At 34.5% G+C, this 20,148-nt stretch overlaps 1 protein-coding gene across 1 annotated transcript in view; it reads right to left on the reverse strand.

Moving 5' to 3' along the window:
- LOC118195359 (glycine receptor subunit alpha-2-like) overlaps nt 1–20,148 on the reverse strand; it is a 55,080-nt gene that overhangs the window by 11,581 nt on the left and 23,351 nt on the right. Inside the window, exons 4-6 of the mRNA XM_085809811.1 lie at nt 15,715–15,941; nt 4,803–4,885; nt 1,533–1,664 (exon numbers count right to left, since the gene is read on the reverse strand). Of these exons, the coding sequence (XP_085665937.1) occupies nt 1,533–1,664; nt 4,803–4,885; nt 15,715–15,941 (442 nt within the window). The remainder of the gene's footprint in view (nt 1–1,532; nt 1,665–4,802; nt 4,886–15,714; nt 15,942–20,148) is intronic.

A 20,148-nucleotide genomic window follows, 5' to 3' on the forward strand; every position in this document is an offset into this window, starting at 1 on the left:
CAGTATCTTTCAAGCTTTAATTCTATTATTACTTAATAAAGGATCTGCATGTATAGCAGGATAATTCTGATGTTTTACAGATACAACTAATTGATATAAGTTAAATTTACCAACTAAGCGTGTTAAAAACAGTTTCCTCCCCCTAAAATGCATTTTTGTAGACGAATTTTCCAAAGATTAAATGCTTCAAACTATTCATTTCTAGGAATTGATGAAATATATGCTTTTATAGCTTCGTCAGTCTAAACTTTGCAAAGAAAACGATGGCCATGCAAATTTTATTTTAGATTAAAAAATAACTATAGATCACGCATAGCAAGGTCATTAAAATGGGGTGGATATTTTATCACTTTGATAGTTTCTGTTGAAGAAATTCGATTGTCAGCCTTGCTAAATGAGACGGTGTATTATGATGAAGTCCGAATTCCGTAATATTCACTTCTTGTAGAGCTTCTCGAAGGCATTTAGTGGTGTACCAATTGGCTGTAACTGTCTTCTGTCCCTCTAACGGGATGGTTTACTTGAGACCCTAGCCCTAAAAATCTCGGGGGGGGGGCAACAGACGAGAAAATAAAGTGTTTAGAATATTGCCACGTTTGGTGAAATCTTCATCCGTGTCGCCAATTTAGAAACAGTTTTGTCCCAAAGACCAAAACACATTTGATATTCCTGTTTCCTTCGCTGAAGCAACTTAATCACTCAAAAATATAAATGTTATTTCCGTTGTTATGTTTTTTATGTCTGAAATGTCTATAATTGAGATTTTTATATTTTACGAGTCCATCCAATTTTGAATAATGCAGTTCTCCATCCGAATATGGACACACGGAAGCCCAAACATTGAATCTCCAATTTGTTTTATTATCTATTTCATATTGTGTGAAACTTTGAAAATGAATTTTTGATTTACAACTCAAAAGACATGAAATCTCTGGTTATACTAAAACTATGCACAAAATTTTGAAATTTATCTGCACATAATTCCAAATATTAAAACATAATAAAGTAAATATATATATTAAATGTACAATAATTATTAAAACATTTAGAATAATATATAGTACTAATGGAATATACACGAATTTTAAATAATGCGAGGTATATATGAAATATACTCAAATTAACACTAAATTAATATTTACATAAATATAAACAAATACCTATGTAAATGTGCACTAATAGTTACATAAATGTGGGATTTTAAATCCATAGCTTAATATATTTCCTCGCGCGTTGTCTAAATTTTAGCTGTTGACTACGCGAGTGAAATTGATAGAACTCTCGCCACTTTGTTTTATGAGAGGAGATGTAAGATGATATAGATGCTGTATTGTATTAATAGCTGTAAGATATTATGTATGTTGCGTTAATACATATACGATGTTACAGATGCTGTATTAATAGATTAACTATATTATAGATGTTTTAATGTTTTATTAAATGTTTTTGTTTGAATATGAATTGTGAGTTTGAAACTAAAGAACCCACATAAATATAAAACATTGTAAAAGATTGAATTTTATTGTACTTACATGAACTTAGCATAGCATGACATGAGGTTTTAGATAAGTTGACAAGTTCAAATTGCTGTAAGCTTGAAAATTTTTGGGTTTTTTTATTACTGACGAACCAATGCAGTATCACCTTTAAGTCACTAAAAATAGCTGAAAATTCAGAAATTAAAATCAGTAGTAGAAGCACGTAATATAATAAAGCAAAATCTATTTTTAATTTTTCAAAAATTGTTCTTCCCAGGATTCTATCACGTAACCAGTTTTCTGAAATCGTTCTTTTTCTTAATTGCTGGAAAAATTGCTTTGACTTAAGCTTTGACTTATTATGCAGTGTTTGAAAAAGGTAGCTGTTTATTTTATTTCCTTAAATATTCGTTCTAGCCCCCCTTAGAACAAAATATTTAATTATTAAAACGTCCATTATATTTTAATTGTTAGTATTTGCATTCTGTTTTTATTGTACAAAAAAGTGTTGTTTAATAATAATTTCTCTTTCCAATATTCTATAGTAAAATTTTACAAACACACTCAAACTAGCTCCATTGGTAAGATTCGCTTATTGAATTAAAATACGTTATTTCATTTTGGTTTAATTTACTGAGTTATATTACATTTCAGCATAATTTCAACCAATTTTTATGGAATAATTTCTTAGTATGTATCGGCCATTATTATATTAGTATAATGTGATTTAGACATTCTCTTCTCTGCTCGGTTTGGAGACCAGGTCATTGCACAGCATTCATCAACAAGGGTTTCTTCTGTTTGAGTATTAATTATTGTCTGTTGACTGTTTCGTGAAGAAGTGTAGATGTCTGCCCGATTTTATTGCTATTCGGTTTATTACATAGTTGATGAATATAGAACTATGGCTTGGAGTACTATTAGCATCAATAGATTAAGTATTTCTAGTACAAGGCGTGATCAAATGAAAAGGATCAAACGAAACGACGTAAAGACGTAACAGTTACATATTTGCATATTCCGCCATGGAAGAACATAGCGAGACATCTCGGGATGCGATTGGAGTCTCTGACTGGGATCGGAGCATGCGCGGGCGCCCGCATGCGCAGGAGAGAGCAGAGGATCTTATCAAAAGCGGCGTCCAAATGATGCGGCAGTCCGTATGAGGACAGGATGGCGTTCGCGTTGCAAAATTCGACGACTGAGGAGCAGCAATATGTTATCCGATTTCTGACAGCGGAAGGTGAGAAACCGGCAGCTATTCATCCGCGGATGATGACAGTTTACGGGGAGAAATGTGTCTCTAATAAATCTGTCAGAAAATGGAATGTCCGTTTTCGTGCAGTACGTGAGAGTGTGGGCGATGACCCGAGACCAGGCCAGGCAAACACTATCATCACGAGCGATCTCATCGACAAGGTGGACAACCTAGTGAGAAGTGATCGGCGTGTCACATTGCGGATGTTGGTGGTGAAGGTGGATGTCAGGTATGGAACTGTGTGGACAATTGTTCACGACAGGTTGCGATATCGGAAGGTGTGTGTGCCGCTTGAGTTCCGAAGCAGCTCACCGACCAGCAAAAGGAACTGCGTATGGGGTCTGCCACTGCAACATCTGTTTCGGTATCAGGAAGACCCCACTTTCATGGAGCGGATCATCACAGGTGATGAGACCTGGTACCATCACTACGAGCCAGAGACAAAGCGGGACAGCATGCAGTGGAAGCATGTGTCGTCACCTCCCCCTAAAAAGTTCAAAGCCATGCCGTCAGCAGGCAAGGCGTTGCTCACCGTCTTTTTCGACGTTCAAGGTCCGTTAGTTGTGGAATTCCTCGAGCACAGAAAAACCATTAACTCCGATGTGTACTGTGAGACACTCCGACGCCTACGCAGGCCCATCAAGAGCAAAAGACCGGGGTTGCTCACGGAAGGTGTGGTTCTGCTCCATGATAACGCGCGTCCAGACGTCTCCAGTGTCACACACATGGAACTGGCCAAGTTCAAGTGGGAGACGTTGGACCATTCGCCCTACAGTCCAGACATGCCGCCCTGCGATTTCCATGTGTTTGGTCCACTGAAGAAACACCTGAAAGGGAAGCGCTTCAACTCGGACGACGTACTGAAGGACGCTGTGAAGGACTGGGTCTCGTCACGGCCACAGGAATTCTGGGAATAAGGAATCCTGAGGCTTGTTCATCAGTGGGATCGTTGTGCTCAGGCCTATGGTGTATATTTTGAAGTCTACATTTATACTCACCGTGTCGTTTCGTACCTTTTCATTTGACCACCCGTTGTATATTAACGACATACCAATGCTTTGATAAGATGCTGATGATTACCTTGCTAATGTATCCCGAAGAGGGCTTGGATGCTTGCTGATGTATAGTGTCTTTGAAGTATAAGGTCACTTAAAATGCACGGCGAGCTGAAAGTCCTCTCAAATAGTTTCATAACAGAAAGATGAGTGGAAACGTCTTGAACCCATTTCCTTGGGGATTCTTTTTCAAAACTAGGATGGAATTCGGAAAAGTCATACTGTCGCCTGTAAGGTTATGCTCACGCCACTGACAGACGCAATCCTAAGTTCCTCATCATGTTAAAATTCTTGGACGTGTTCTGATCTTACTGTCAAACAAGTCATAACAACAATAATAATTTAGCTTTAAGGTATATCAAACGCCACAGCATTATAGTAAGATAACGCACAGCCACACACAGATAATAGCAGCATACAATCCTTGCAACATACTCAATCGTTTCTGGGAAGAAAAACTTCAAATGTGTCCACTTAAGAATTTGTAGACATTGCTTGCTGAAAAGTAAATGCTTCTGCAAGACACTTACTAAGTAAAAGTTAAATAAAGTTGCAACTTAGAGCCTAATTAATGTAATATAATGGATAATTTAATTAAATAGAAATCGAAGGGCACTTCAAACCCCGAGTACGTCCAACTGCTGGATGTATCGTGAAATATACTTATTGAATCAGTCTATATCCTGCATGTTTGTGACATTGAAATAATATAGAAATTAAAAAATTGAAATACTTGTAAACAATGAAAATCATACGTAAAGTGTTATCCTAATTCATAACAAAATGTTTATATATGGTATGATAATAAAATTATTCCGGTCATTTATAAGTTACTGTGAAAAAATATGCATTTTGTTAGTTTTGAAATTCATCTAAAACCCTAGTTCTTTTATCACATTCCTGGAAAAAAAAAGGCAGTTTTTTAAAATGTTTTTGAAAACAAAGTTGTTGCAAGAGATATGGAAATGTATATGGGTATTTGTAGTTATGTATTAGAAATTATTAACATACCTGAAGCCATTTGTATTCCACAAAACTGTTCGTCATGGGGAAAGTAAACAAGATCCATTTCGCATATCAACTTTAATACAACTCTGAAATGTACAAAAACAAAGAATTGATACAGCCTTTTTTAAGTTAACACAATTCTAAGAGTAAGAGGGAAAGAATTATGCATATTAAAAAATAATTGCGATTTTAATTTAATTCACATTAAAGTAAGTAAAAGTAATGAAAGAAAATGAAAAAAATAATATACCGTTTTCAACAATTATCTCTATTTTAATTTCAAAGAATATTAATGACAAATTTAAAAAGATAAGTAATTCTAATTTTAAAATGATCTCATTTCATTAGTGCCGAATCCTTTTCAATAAAAAGTTTCAGGAATTATTAAATAAATAATTTTGAAACTTGAAAAATACTTTTTAGCCAGCCATGCAAATAATAGGAAAAGCACAGCTGGTAAGCACGCAAAAAAACGGGTGCTCGAAAATATATATGCATCAGGTATATGATCATCATTTGAGTTAATTCGTATTCTTTATGTGGTAGCGTTGTTTACATTAACTGATAGAAAAGTTCCAAAGTCCCATCCGATGGCAGCATAAGCTACTAATCGAGTTGGACAAGGTCTTCCTTAAGTTCGATGATAGGTTGAGTCACCGATTTCAAGAAGTTGTCTTGTCATATTAGTGAATCACCAGTCAAGACGGTAGAAGAGAGTGGTTTCCAAATGAGTGTCAATAACCGTCATGTGAAGAGGTCGGCCAAAGATGTAACTTTTTAGGAGAACTGTGCAGCAACCTTCTTGCTGTGTATTGCGATGTTACGAAACTTCATTCTAAAGAGGCTGGAAAAGGCTGGATTGTATTATCGGCATCATTTGCTACACCTACTGCTAATTTTTGGGTATTGAAAAAATGCTTACTTTATAGGATCTTACTCTCTTTGGCCACATAAACTCTACTAGATCCTACTAAAGAGCCTTGCGACTTCTCCCACAGGCATGAAATAGTAACACCACAGAAAAAGGCTGAAAATAACACTTTATTAATACCAAATATGAACAGAAGAGCACGTACTTCATGCTTTACAACAACACCGACAACTTGTGGTGGAGCTTAAGAATCGTTACACAATAAATTCAAGTCTAAAAAGTAAGACTGGACTAGTACTTTAAGTTAAGGCTGACTACTTAACTGACTAGTTAAGGCGTATCAGCAACTCCGCGTAACAGCAAGGACATAATCGAAACTTGCGCTGGCTAGCGGAAATATGCTCTGAATAAATTCCAAGATTCACCTGCTTAAATACTCGGTTCACTTAACTTTAAATTAGCATCCTGTTGAGAAAATGCGAAGGGAAGTTGAGGAGTTCAAGAAAGATGACAAAAATTTCAATAATTGGTTAATTGAACTAAAGGAAACCCTATAGCTTGGGCGTCGTGTTTCGAAGCTCGGAATTCATTATTTGAAGCTAAATCATATTCATCGATACATCGTAAGAGAGTTTGTAGAGTTTGTATTCTTTGGTAGCATGAACTGGTATCAAACTCCTAACAGGTCTGCAGAGAATTATCAATGTGTCTGAAGTTTACGATAGAGTCTTGGTAAAGTTTAAAAAAACCCTTTTTACTAAATCAAAACTTGACCATAAATGCAAGATTCGCGCTCATAAATCAACCACCTCTTGTGGTGATGAAACTTAAAGTAACAGTTTCAAGATTTAAAACTTAGTAGCCAAAGGATTTAGATTTAACACGAAGTTTTCTCAAACTTCTCACCAGCGTAACAATTTAAATGTTGGCAACTATAATGCAAAGCCGAAAAATTATAATCTTACCAGAGCTAGCGAAATCTAGTAAGGTGGTCTTGGGAGGTAGAAACACACTCTCTCTTAAAATCCGAAAACCTCACCTTAAATACTCTCAAACTAAACCGATTTGCATTCTGATAGGAAAATGAAGAGAAGAAATGACATTAAGGATTAAATGTTTAGATTAACATAATGAAACTTTGTAAGTTATTGAAACTACGTTTTGAAACGTCCTATTATGAATTATTTCATTTAGAAAGAAGCAATTCGATTAATTTTTTGTTGGATATAATTTATCAATCTCTTACTGAATTATTGTTTTAATTGACTCACAACAATTATAAAATTCAGGTTTATTATATTCTCCTCTCATTGATGTTATAATTTTCGACTTTACGTTTGAATTTCATTACCTATCTGAGAATCCATCTTCAAAAATTTACTCACTTATTATTTTCTGATTATACTTCATCATTATAATAGCGAATAACTTAAGAAACAATTTTGTAAGTTGTGTTTTGCTCTTATGAATGTATATAAAATTTTGGTTTTATTAGTGTTATTTCAATTTAAGCTCAAACATCTTTTACGTTTAGAATAAATAGAGAAATAATAAACTATAGACATAGAAAACTGAACTAATTTCAAAAACCTGAAAGATAAATGAGGATTTGTACTCAAGAGGTGACTGTCGGTTACTACTTGATTTGATGCGGTAACTCGAGAGCGGCAAGACCGCAAGTATCTTCAGACTTAAAAGTAGCAGGTTCAATGTTCCTTCTTACCTTCTTCGGGAACATGCAAGGACCTGACTCGGAACAGAGAGCTTACTAAAGCTATGTTCACTAATTGTGGGAAGTAGACAGGATACACAAGAAGGGTATACAAAACCCTTTATTTTTCTCTATTTACAAAAACTTCCGTACTTCGGAATACACAGACCCGCTACTCGTGGTCTAACGTAAAAATATAAAAATAGAAACTAAACTCTAATTTAACTTTAAAATAATAAACGTGTAAGATTGGCCTTATATTAACAGGAAGCATATGTAGTACAGAGAACTGTGAACACTACAATACGTTTACATTTATCAAGAGGATTAAAACCTCCGGCCTGGAAGGCAACCAGCAACTGCGTAAAACTTCTAAGGTAAGCGGCCTGCTTCGACTCACTGCTTCCTCTCCCTCGCTTGGCAAAAAGCCACAACTTAAATACTTGGCGTTCGCCAGACAAACTTTGCATAAAAACCTTAACGCTTATAATTCTGGCCGGAAGTAGAAAATAAGTGATAGTAAAGATTTAAAATAAAATAAACGTTAGTAAAACTTAAGATCCTTACAAAAGGACCTTTAGGTTTCTGTGAAATCATTTTAAGTTAGCTGTAAGAAATTCAGCAAATATGCGAAAAATCATCTTGAGATGCTGTTTTGCCCGAGCGAAAAAGGCCTTAAGTGCAAAGGCTAATATTTTCATACAGAAATTTCTCGTAGTTCCGTTAAGAATTATTGCTTTAATAACGTGAATTTTAACAGAGTGCTAAGTTTTTTTAAATATGCTAAAGCACATGGAGGTTACCTGTCTAAGTTAAGACATACCTTTCTATATATCTTTTTAAAAGAAATTGGATCATATTCACGTTGCATGTGGGGAAAACTACGAAAACTACCTACGTAACCAGCTTCTTTGGCAGGTTTCAAACATGGATCAAAGTACCAGTATTCCAGTGGTTCTGACTACCCGCTTATTGATGAGGTATACAAGGTGCTTTAAAAGTTTCGATTCATTATATTGAAAAGTGGGCTCGATTCCATACCCAGCAAGGGCAATTTCATGTTTTTCCGTTAGTTACATGGGTACGAAACAGTGTCCTTTGGAAAGTCCTCTACGAACGCATCCTTTCTTTTAGGCCTAGAATGTGTTGCCATAATAATCTGAACCAAATGGAAAAAAAACCATTATACTGAAAACCGCGTGTTAGTTTATTTTTTCTTGAATGTAAAATTAATCATGCTGACAATTAAAATAAGAATTGCTTTTCCTTCTGCAAGACCTTATGTTATACTGAGGATCAATATATGTTTCAACGGAAACAGTATAAGTTAAGTGCAAGAACTAAAATCAACCCTGATGATAATCGTTTAAGAATGCTTTTTCTTCATCATCATGGAGACTATCCGAAAGACTGAAGAAGTTGCTGAAAGAAGACAAGCCTTCTACAGAAAGATTGAACATATAATATAGAGTTAGCCACAGATAATGTTAGATGACATTTACAGTGCATTTGGAGGCTTCAGTAAGACAGGGTCGTATCACACTTGTCTCGTATGATTTGTAACTATTTCAGTACTGCATCCGACTGAACTCTTACTTTAGCCAAAATTGACACATCTTGATTGGGGGTGAGGACAAAAGTGACACATATTGATTAAGGGTAACACACTGACAACCAAAACTTTTATTTTTAGGTGGTAATTTAGGTGGTAATGAATAAAATTATACCTTTTATGTTGGAAAATGTTTTGAGATCAACATACGAGAGGTGGGAAATTTGTGTAGAACTCAAAGGAGTATATTTTGAAAGGTTTTAAAGTTCTTTAATACCTATGTATTGTATTCTTATGGAATTTTATTTTTCTCAGTAAGTAATTTTTTTTTCCATAAATCGAAACTTTTGAATATACTATAATGGTGGTGCATTGTCCATGGGAACCCAAACGTTATCACAAAATACCATATGTAGACAATATGCAACTAACGATCTGAGTGATGTTTCCAGAATAGAGCCTCTCAGGATAAAAAGGATTATAAGATCACTGAATTATGGTTTCCAAGCATAATTCAGTGATCTTATAATTGAAAAAATCAGTGAGAAGTATGAGCAGGATTTAATGGTATTTGCTCACAGTTATTGCAGGAACGATAGGATTTTGTGCCATCTCTTTCTATACTCATATCTCGAAGGTGCCTGGGTTCTGAGTCGAGTTATAGTTTCTGTGATGTCTCTACTAGCATTAATTTCAAAAGTCTGGCAGAAGTTTTTAATTATATCATTACCACTGTTTAGATATCTTTCTTCTTTGATAAGTCTAATTTCGTTTTCAGGAATGCCAACGTGAGCAGCCATCCACTAGAGAATGCAGATCTTATCTGGATTGTTCCGGGGGGGAGGTAGTTTATTCCTATCTCCCTAGTGGCAGATGGAGGAATGTTCCTATTGGATTCCTTTGGGTAATGCGAGGGAAATAAAATACCCTCCATGGATACACAGACAGGAGTACTTTCGATTTGGTAGTGCTGGCATGAGGTGTTGCTGTTGATTAAAGAAATTGTTCTTTCTGTCTACGGCGTTGCTTTTCTTGCGATTTTGTGAAGTAAGGGAAAACGACATTGCTCTCACTACTGAAGCTGATCCTGAGTTGCTGTCGTCTCTTCTTGATGTTCACGATAAGTATGTTTTCTTTATTCTTTTCGCCATTAGGTTAAAAAGTTAGGATTCATGCATATCATGGACAAGGAGGCGATTGAAAACCGTATCAAATCTGTGTGTGATCACAGAAATCTGGAAGTTACCTGCGATAACTTAGAAAAACTTAAGCAACTTATGCTTTCTGAGTTTCATGCTTATCAAAATTCATTTAATCCAAATAATGCGACTGAAGTTCACTTAGCCCACGTCAATGCTATGGAAAAGGATATACAAATCTTAGAATTATACATTAATGAAATGAAACAAAAAGAAACCCTAAATAATCCAACAGAGGAAAAAATCAATCTGATATTACTGCTAGTCAAAAATCTAGAATCAAAAAGAAAACCACAATAGATAAAGAAGGATACATAACCCCTAGAAAAACTCATAAAAGAACTCTATCAAATTCCGAAATTGAAGAACCAGCTCAAAAAAAATAAATTCGAGGAACTAAACCCTGAAGACAATATGGAAGCAGAGGAAGGTGAATTTATTACACCCAACAAAAAAGCAGGACACATTCCCCCTATAGTCTTAGCAGACTTCACGGGTGATTGGGATAAGATGAAAGAAGATTTTGAAGAGCAATTAAATATAAAAAAATATCGTGGAAACCTAAGGGGAGGTACACTGACCATAAGAGTTTATGACTCAGACCACTACCGCACAGTTACTGAATACCTAACTAAACTACTTATTCCTTTTCATACTTATAAACTCAACAGTGAAAAGCCTATCAAGGCAATAATTAAAAAACTTCCAAAAACAGCTAATATGGAACTAATCAAAAACGAAATTGCCCAAGAAGGTATCCCAATTCAAAAAATTCGACAAGTAATTCACACTATTGAAGGAAAGAAAGTTCATCTTCCTGTTTTTATAGCAGAATGTACTAGAAATAAAGAAGGTAAAAGAATATATGATCTAAAGAAACTCAGAGGTCTGGATGTCTTCATTGAGCCTTTTAAAGCTCGCCCTGGACCCGTGCAGTGCCATAAGTGCCAAAGGTACGGGCACACACGGGACAAATGTCACTATAAACCTCGCTGTTTAAAATGTGCAGAGCCTCATGAAACATTCACTTGTAAACAAACAAAAAATGACAACAAACTCCCTGTCTGTGCCCTCTGTGGGCAAAATCACGTTTCTTCCTTCAAAGGTTGCAGTAAACATCCTTATAATGTTCAGAAGCAAATCGAAGAATCTAAAGCTTTCAAAGAAGAAAAGAAAAAAGAACAATTTAAATTTAACAAAAAGGATTTTCCTTCACTCCCTGAGAACAAACCAAAAAATGCATGGAATACTTCCAAGGAAAATGAAAACACTAGTAAAACAGAAGACACAAACTCAAACCCACTTAGCTTTTTTGACTGGATAAAAATCCAATTCACTCAAGTTAAAGAATTCTTTCAGAAATTTAAAACAGCAAAAACAATATTAGACAAACTAGAGGTCGGTATGGCGGCCTTCGAATATTTCTCAAATCTAAACTATGAATTTTAATCAAACTCATAGTCAAATAAATTTTATCTCAGCTACAAATAGCTTCTTAAAGATTTGTTACTATAATGCAAACGGCATCAGATACCAACAAGTGGAAATTTCAAATTTTCTTACTAGACATAACATTGATGTTATGCTAGTAAATGAAACCCATCTCCGCTCTTGCGACAAATTTAAAATACAAGGATACCGCATCTACAGAAAAGACAGAAGACATAATAGAGGGGGAGGAAACACAATTCTCATTAAAAACCATATCAAAACAGCCAAATATGATTTAAATCCCGCTTGTACTATAGAAAATGCTGCAGTACTTATCTATAGTGGTTTTAGAGAACCTTTTCTTTTTATCTCCGTATACAATCCCCCCTCCAGCACTCTTGATCTCAATAATCTGAAACTACTTACTGAAAATAACTACCCCACCTTAATAGCTGGTGATTTAAATGCTAAACATTCCTCTTGGAACTGTAGAGTCACAAATAGAAATGGAGAAAATTTAAGCAACTTCATCCACAATAGTAACATCAATCTCATTGCTCCCAATCACCCAACGCACTATACGCACAACGGACTAGGGGATATTTTAGATATAGTTTTGATGAAAAACCTTCCTAATATTCCTAATCTTGATGTTCTCCCAGAACTTTCGTCTGACCATCTCCCTATAGTCTTCAACTTCTATGGATTTTATCCCCCTCTCCCTAAAGCTCATACAAAAGTTAATTGGTATATGGTTACCGAACAGCTAAATTCTGTTAACAGCAGAGCCACACTTCGTTACGACTGCGATATTGAGCTGGAAATCACCAGATTAAACTCCAAAATTCAAAACGCTATCAATAATGCTACTAATGCTACCTATACAGTCAAGAATAAAAATCCCTATGACATCCCAGAAGAAATTAAATCCCTTATACAAGAAAGAAATAGACTTAGAAAAAGATGGCATATTACTCACAATCCTACTGAAAAACGTCATATTAATTATTTAAACAGAAAAATAAAAGAAGACATCGCCACCCATCGATCAAATTCGTGGGATAATTTCCTAGAAAACATGGATCTTTACCCAAACTCTGTTTGGAAAGTAGCTAAATCACTCAGAAATCTTTCACCCAATCAAATTCACCCCCTGTATCACATGGGCAAAATTCACCACTCCGAAGACTCCATAGCTGAAATTCATGCAAAAGAATTAGAAAACATTTTTAAACAACATGAAAATAAAAATTCTGATCACGAAAAAGATATTAATTACTCTGTCAATAGCATCCTCAACAGTCCCAGCATTAATTTTTTTATGCCTGCATCTCCAAACGAAGTTCAGCAAATTATTAAAAAATTAAAGAAGCGCAAAGCTAAAGGATATGACATGATTTCTAATGAAGCGTTGCAAGCTTTATCTAGAAGATGCATAGTCTTAATTACAAATATTTTTAATGCTTGTATTAGACTCAGCTACTTTCCATCGCAGTGGAAACATTCGATCATTGTTACAATCCCGAAACCAGGAAAAGATCCAAAGCTAGCAAATAATTACAGACCCATCAGTCTTCTGCCAGCGCTTGGAAAAGTTTTCGAACGAGTACTTAGTGCTCGGCTCACCAATCATCTAGAACGCCTTAATCTAATAGACAAGCATCAATTTGGATACCGCAAAGGCCACAATACCACACATCAAATATTAAATTTAGTTGAATTTATTGCCCAAGAATTTACAAAAAAGAACGGAGTAGCGGCATGCTTCCTCGATTTCGAAAAAACTTTCGATCGAGTGTGGCATGCTGGCTTACTTCATAAGCTATCTAACTTCCTTTTACCAAACAGCTTTATTAAGCTTATGCATTCTTATTTTAAACATCGTACTTTTCAAGTGCGCTGTGGTGAAGCAATCTCTTCAAAAAAAGTGATTTACAGTGGAGTAGCTCAAGGCAGTGTTTTAGGACCGAAGCTTTTTACAATATTCATAAATGATATGCCTCTACCTTTTCATTCTAATATACTCAAATATGCCGACGACACAGTCATCCTCACCAGTTCACGAAGTCCAAATAATGCTTTAGAGAAACTTCAGCTCCAAGTCAACATTATTAACAAATTTTGTCAAGACTGGAAAATCAAACTAAATACTGATAAATGCTGCGTAGTTCTCTTTCGCAGATACAGAAAAAATATCCCAGTGAATATAAATATCCGACTCAATAACCAAGATATTCCTGTTGCCAACTCCTATAAATATTTAGGTGTCTATATTGACAAAACCCTAAATTTCAAAGATCATATTCAATATGTTACAAATAAGGCTAACGCTGCTTTCATTGCTCTCTACTCATTAATTGGAAGAAACTCCAAGTTAAGCCTCCGTACCAAGAAAAATATCTACATCTCACTTATTCGACCAATAATCCTCTATGCAGTTCCAGCTTGGGCTACTGCCCGAAAAATAGACAGACAAAAATTAAATGTACTCCAAAACAAAATCTTACGTAGCATAGTGAACGCACCCTGGTTCGTGTGAAATTCTCAAATTCACAAAGACCTGGATATCAATCCAATTCACGACCAAATCCTAATTTCTGCACACAACTTCTTTGAAGATATGAGAAATTCTCCCTATGAAGCTATTAAATCGCTTACAGACTATGACTATACTATTGAGAACGTAGTGAAAAGACCTCGAATGATCCACCACAATTCTAAGTGGTGGTAGTGTATATAACGTAAAAAAAAAAAAAAAAAAAAAAAAAAAAATTACTATTCCTCTGCAGTTACTATTCAAGAAAGATGAACTTTGCAAAGTTAGGACTTTATTTTTCATCGATGAATTCTTCGTTTTACTACTTATTTAACCAAGATTTTTACTTTTTTATTTTTACTATTTCGTATCGTGTGTTTTAAAATCAAAGTTCATGGTAACACCAAGTTCTTACTCTCACTCATTAGCCCTAGTGAGCTACATGACCTCATTTTCGCCTTTTACAATTTCCTATTCATTTAATGATTATATCGCAAGTTTAGAAGATTTTCAAGTGTTTTAAAAGACATAAGACTCTTAAATTCACAAATAGATGTTGCTTTTACTATGTTCGAACTTTATTTATTGCCAAAAACTACAAAAACTTCATTTTTCGAACTCTGACTCCTCGACCAATCTAAATGCCGGACGCTGATCACGTGCTCCTGCTCTTCTTGACTCACGCAGAAGCTTAGAATTTCATTTCGCTTCTCGCCACCATTTACGTATATAATCACCCATGCTATGCCATGATATGCAACTTAGCAAAACTTATTTTATGAGTTCTCTCATTTATTGATCTCGCCTTCGGGCGCGGTGTATTTTAAATACACCTCTTAAATTTTTAACTTTATGGCCTATCATGGTAAAATTATCATGGTAAAATGATAATATACTGGTAAGAGCTCCTAGTAGCTAAAGCCAGCAGTAAAGATATGATCCAAGATCCAAGATCCACAGACAGGAGTCCAACCTCTCTGAGGCTCCGGCAAGCATTTCTTCCACAGGTTTTCAGTTACGACATACACTGTCTAAACACATATACTGATACGGTATACTGGAAGAAATTAACAAAACATATGAAAGATAATGTTACTCTACCAAACGTTATAAACTTGTTTAAATAATTCAAATTATTTTCCCTTTTCAAAATTCCCCAAATTCTCCAATATTACAAATTATATTTTAAGGACATTATGCTTTATCAATGTCAAGAAACTGAAGAAATGCTTACTGCTTTCGCCGGGCTTCGATCTCAGGGCTTTCCAAATACGCATCTAGCGTGCTTCCATTTACACCGCGAAGGAACGCGGAAAGGAGGGAGAAAGTATTTTATATACTTCCTCTTTCAAAGGGAGACTGAGGATTAGGGGATCCAATTGCAAAAGTCTGGTAGTGACGAATTATTTTCCACCACCTTTTTAGTTCGGTATCCACTTGTAAAATCATTTTAGAATTTTTTTATGTTTGGCAATTGAAGAAAACCGCATTGCCCCCGCACCCCCCGGGATTCGGACTTCCCGAATACGCGTCAATTGTGCTTCCACTTACATCACGAAAGCATGCGGAAAGTAAGGAGAAAATATAACTTATTGATATAACTTATTGAACTTACCTGCAACAGTAAATTATATTTAGATTTCGGGTTAGCCAGAAGAAGCTACTAGGCATGATAACGTTATCTAATTTGCCATCGACTGAGTTCAGGAAGTACAGATTGGGAGTCCACAATTTTGTCATCCAACTGGAATCCAGGATTTGGATATTTCCTATTGCCCAAGAAGGGTATTGAAGTCTGTGGTCATTCCACTCTTGCCATAGCTCAATTACAACTGAAAAAGACTTAAGAGACAAAAGATGAGATGCTACCAAATTTTTACCCGTGAAGAAGATTTTTCCCAATTACAAAAGCATTTTTCCAAACATATGTTCTGAATTTTGAAAATTGGACTAGCTTGTTCGAATCTTTACTTTAAATATTAATTTTTGGATGCTTGAAGATTCAGGCTACTATCTTAATTTTTTAGTTAAGTAAGTCTTCACACACACAAAGCTTAAAATAAACATTTTTATTATTTCATCTACCTAACAGTTTTACAGCCTGTCTAAAAACAGAAATGAAACTCAAAAGCTTGTGAGCATAAAATAAAAACAAAGCAGCTTAAAGTAAATATTAAGCATTAAATTTAAAAGGCAAAGCACGCTGACTAGTTTACATGCTTTGTCTCAGGCCTACAAATTCTCACGAGCAATTACGGCTACAGCCGATTCAAGTAATTCAGAGGATAGGGAAAGCAGAAATGAAACAACAAAGTTGAAGTGATACACGGTATGTTTTGGGATATTAAAGTATAAATAAATAAATGAAAAATCTGATGTGTACACCACATGACTTCCTTGTATTGGAATATTAAATTATACGCATTTTTTCTTGCATTTCATTTAAACTTATTGGATTGAATTAAATCTACTTCGCCGACAGCGCATAAACCACAATAGAATAAATGCATTCTTTAAAATTCACTCTAGTATTTGTTTACCATAGCGACACTCCGGCGCTAGATTCACTTAACAGTATTAATAATTATATAACAGTTAACTTATATAATAATTATATAACGGAAACTAAGTTAACTGTTATATAATCCAATAATTATATAACAGTTAACGTATATATTTCGTTCATATTATAACTCATAATGCACAAAATTTATATCATTTAAAGAATAGAATTATTTAATCGTTGCCACATGTTCTATTCAAATACTATAATAAAGCTAGAATGATGTATAAAAGAAATTAAGCAAACAAAACAAAAATGAAACAGTTTTTCACAGACGATTGAGTATTTCTCATTTAATTAATTCAGTTCTCACTTCGCGAGAAGGCAAAAATACATAAAAACTCAAAATATATGTATTAAAAATTGCGAAGTAAATCTCAAACACTTATTTCCTCGAAAATCTGCAGAAAGAATTAAGCATGATTTAATTGGCAATAATAAATGAATGCGTTATCTTTGTTGTTGCGAAGCTAAGTTTCTCTAGATTGGCAACAAATCCACTAGTCTCCTGTTTCAAATGTAAACATCAATGGCCGCCATTAAAAACAGGCTTAGCGGCAATTAAACAACTTTAAAATTGCTGATAATTCTAAAAATATTGCACACAGATTTACTAAAGGCATAAAATCCTTAACCGGAAGATAAAAACAACATAATTCAGTCATTTTTAAAGCAAAAAATGTACAATTTACAAACATATAAGAGTAAAGAAACTGAGATCACTGAGCCGAGTAATAGAGTGGATATATATATAAATATATTTATATACGTTTGCTGCGGCCGATTGCAACCAAAATACGAGGTGCACATCTACATGTTATAGCAGTCCTATATACAAAATTTCAACGTCCTGAGGCTATTCGTTTTTGAGTTATGCGAGATACGTATGTACGCACGTACGTACATACGTTCGTACAGACGCCACGAAAAATTCTCTTCAGAATTAATTTTAAAGCAGTTTTATAATTTTTTTGAAGGAAAAGAGTGTTTTATTTTGTCCTTACGTACAGATATCACGCAAAAACATCGTTAAATTGCATTCGATAGCGGTCAAAATGGATATTTTCGTTGAAATATGCTGCCTGAAACTTTTCGCGATTACAATACTTCCTTTTTACTTCGTACAAGGAAGTAATAAAAAAGAATGATTTATATCGATAAGAAGAAAAACGATCTTCATGATAATTAAGAGAAAGTTTTAAAAAGCTTTTTTAACTCATTCAGTACCATTAACTATGACGTCAAAAATTACTATAACATTCTCACGTTTAGTTCCATATTAAAACTATCATAAGTTATAAAAAATCTGATGCGGACACCATATGATTTTCTTGTACAGCCTATTAAACTACACGCATTTTTTGCTGAATTTCATTTAAACTTATTTCCTTGAATTTCATTAGAGATATATTTCTCGTTCAATTAATTCACTTCTCACTTCACTACAAGGCAAAAATATATAAAAACTCAAAATATCTTCATTAAAAATTGAAGAAGGTAGAAAAATATAAAATACAGTGAAAACAATTTTTAGAATTAAAATTAGAGTTTCTACTCAGAAACAAGCAATTCGTCCAGCAAGCAACAAGGCAGATTTTTCGGTGCACAAAACTGAAAGTTTACTTTTGATCCCACTTGGCAAAAAGACACTGAAGGTGAAGAAACTGACTTAATTTACTATTTTGTTAAGTTTCAAATGTAAACAAATAGGGCTGCTCTGTTAGGCGTAGTGGCATTAAACAACTTTTAAAATGTTGATAATTCAACTACTGCATGCAGCTTAACTATAAACATAAAAACCTTAGCCGGAACGTACAAATAACATAAACTAAAAAACACGTCACGAAAAACCATCTTTTGAATCCATTTTAAATCTCTTTTACAATCGGTTTTCTTAAGAACATTCTTTTATTATGTCCTCACGAACATATGTCACACAAAAACATCGTTAAATTGCATTCGATAGCGGTCAAAATGGATATTTTCGTCGAAATATGATACACGAAAGTTTTCTCAATTACAATGCTTTCTTTTTACTTCGTAGAAGGAAGCAAAAATTTAAAAACGGTAATTAGTAGACATATTACTGATCTTATGCCGCCCAGACGGTATAGTGCAGGGATGGGCAAACTTTCTCTGTCGATGGCCAAAAATTAAAAAAAAAAAAAAAAAAAGTTCGGTGGACCAAGATAAATTTTTCTAAAATTTTTAAAACAATATGTCAATTTAAATATGGTAATGAGATGAATGAAATCGCAATTTCATTAAAAAAATCTTTATATTGAGGTTCGAAATGAGATATGCTAATTCTAAGGAAAGATGCTAAATGCTCATCTGTCAGTCTACTTCTGAAATAATTCTTTCTAAGTTTCATGGTTGAAAACACTTTAGCACTGATTTTCTGAGCGTGAGATATTAAATTTGGGAAACTTACTTTCGAAAATAATTTGTAAAACTCTAACTTTGGCATATTTAGAAACAACTGTTTGAGATGATCATTAGATTGCATCTCAATTAATTCAAGCTGCAAATCTGACCTCACTGTTTCACAATTTACGTTGAAAGGCATCGTAAAAATATTCAATTCTTTCTGAATGGCACTGAAATCTTGAAATCAGAGTTCGAACTCAAAATGCAGTTTTTTAAGCCACCTTCATAATTCTTAAGCTTCTCTTCATTTACTAAGGGTATTGAATTTAACCTTGGGTTCTTTTTCCCAAGGTTAAATTCAATACCTAAGTCATTCTTAGCTAGCTGCCAAGCAAACAGATTAAGTTTTAGTTTAAAAGCTTTAAGACGGGCCCAGATATCGTCGATAAATTGATTGGTATAAATCCTTGATATTGCTATACTTTTAATTATTTTACCATTATTCACAATGATGCTATATGTCCGCCATTTTTCCATACGCAATCAATAATATTAGAAATCGCGCCAAAAGAAAAAGCCGCTGGCTGGATCTTAAAATTCGCAGTCTGCCATATGGCGAGGTCTTATTCACCTATATTGCATTCCTAGATGTCTGCTCCTCGAAAAAGAGATAACGCTTGTTGGCGCCAATCTACATCTATAACTAACAAAGAACTTCCGCTCTTAACACTTTACCGATTTCTTTTTTTTTTCCTTTGAGAACATACAGACTCTCCGTGCACCACATATGTACAACACGGAGCTTACAGAAATAAGTTAACTAGAACATTAAAGGTTACAAGTATAAATAAACATTAAAATTACATGCATAAATAAAGCGAACAAAAGCAGAGAACAGCAGTTTGGACTTCACGAAAACAGATAAGTTCACTGGCCAAGTCACTCCGAACATTTTCAAATCGTTCTGTACGCATAATCTAGCGCCATCAAATGTAGGGCACGAGAAAATCAAATGTTCCACATCCCGAGGAACTCTTTTTGAACATTCACATAAATTGTTTGATCGTAGATTAAAACGAAACAGATAACTTGCAAATTTACCGTGACCAGATAAAA

Source organism: Stegodyphus dumicola, chromosome 2, assembly GCF_044657685.1.
Source record: "Stegodyphus dumicola isolate Sdum_Otavi_A_Nest chromosome 2, ASM4465768v1".
NCBI lineage: Eukaryota > Metazoa > Arthropoda > Arachnida > Araneae > Eresidae > Stegodyphus > Stegodyphus dumicola.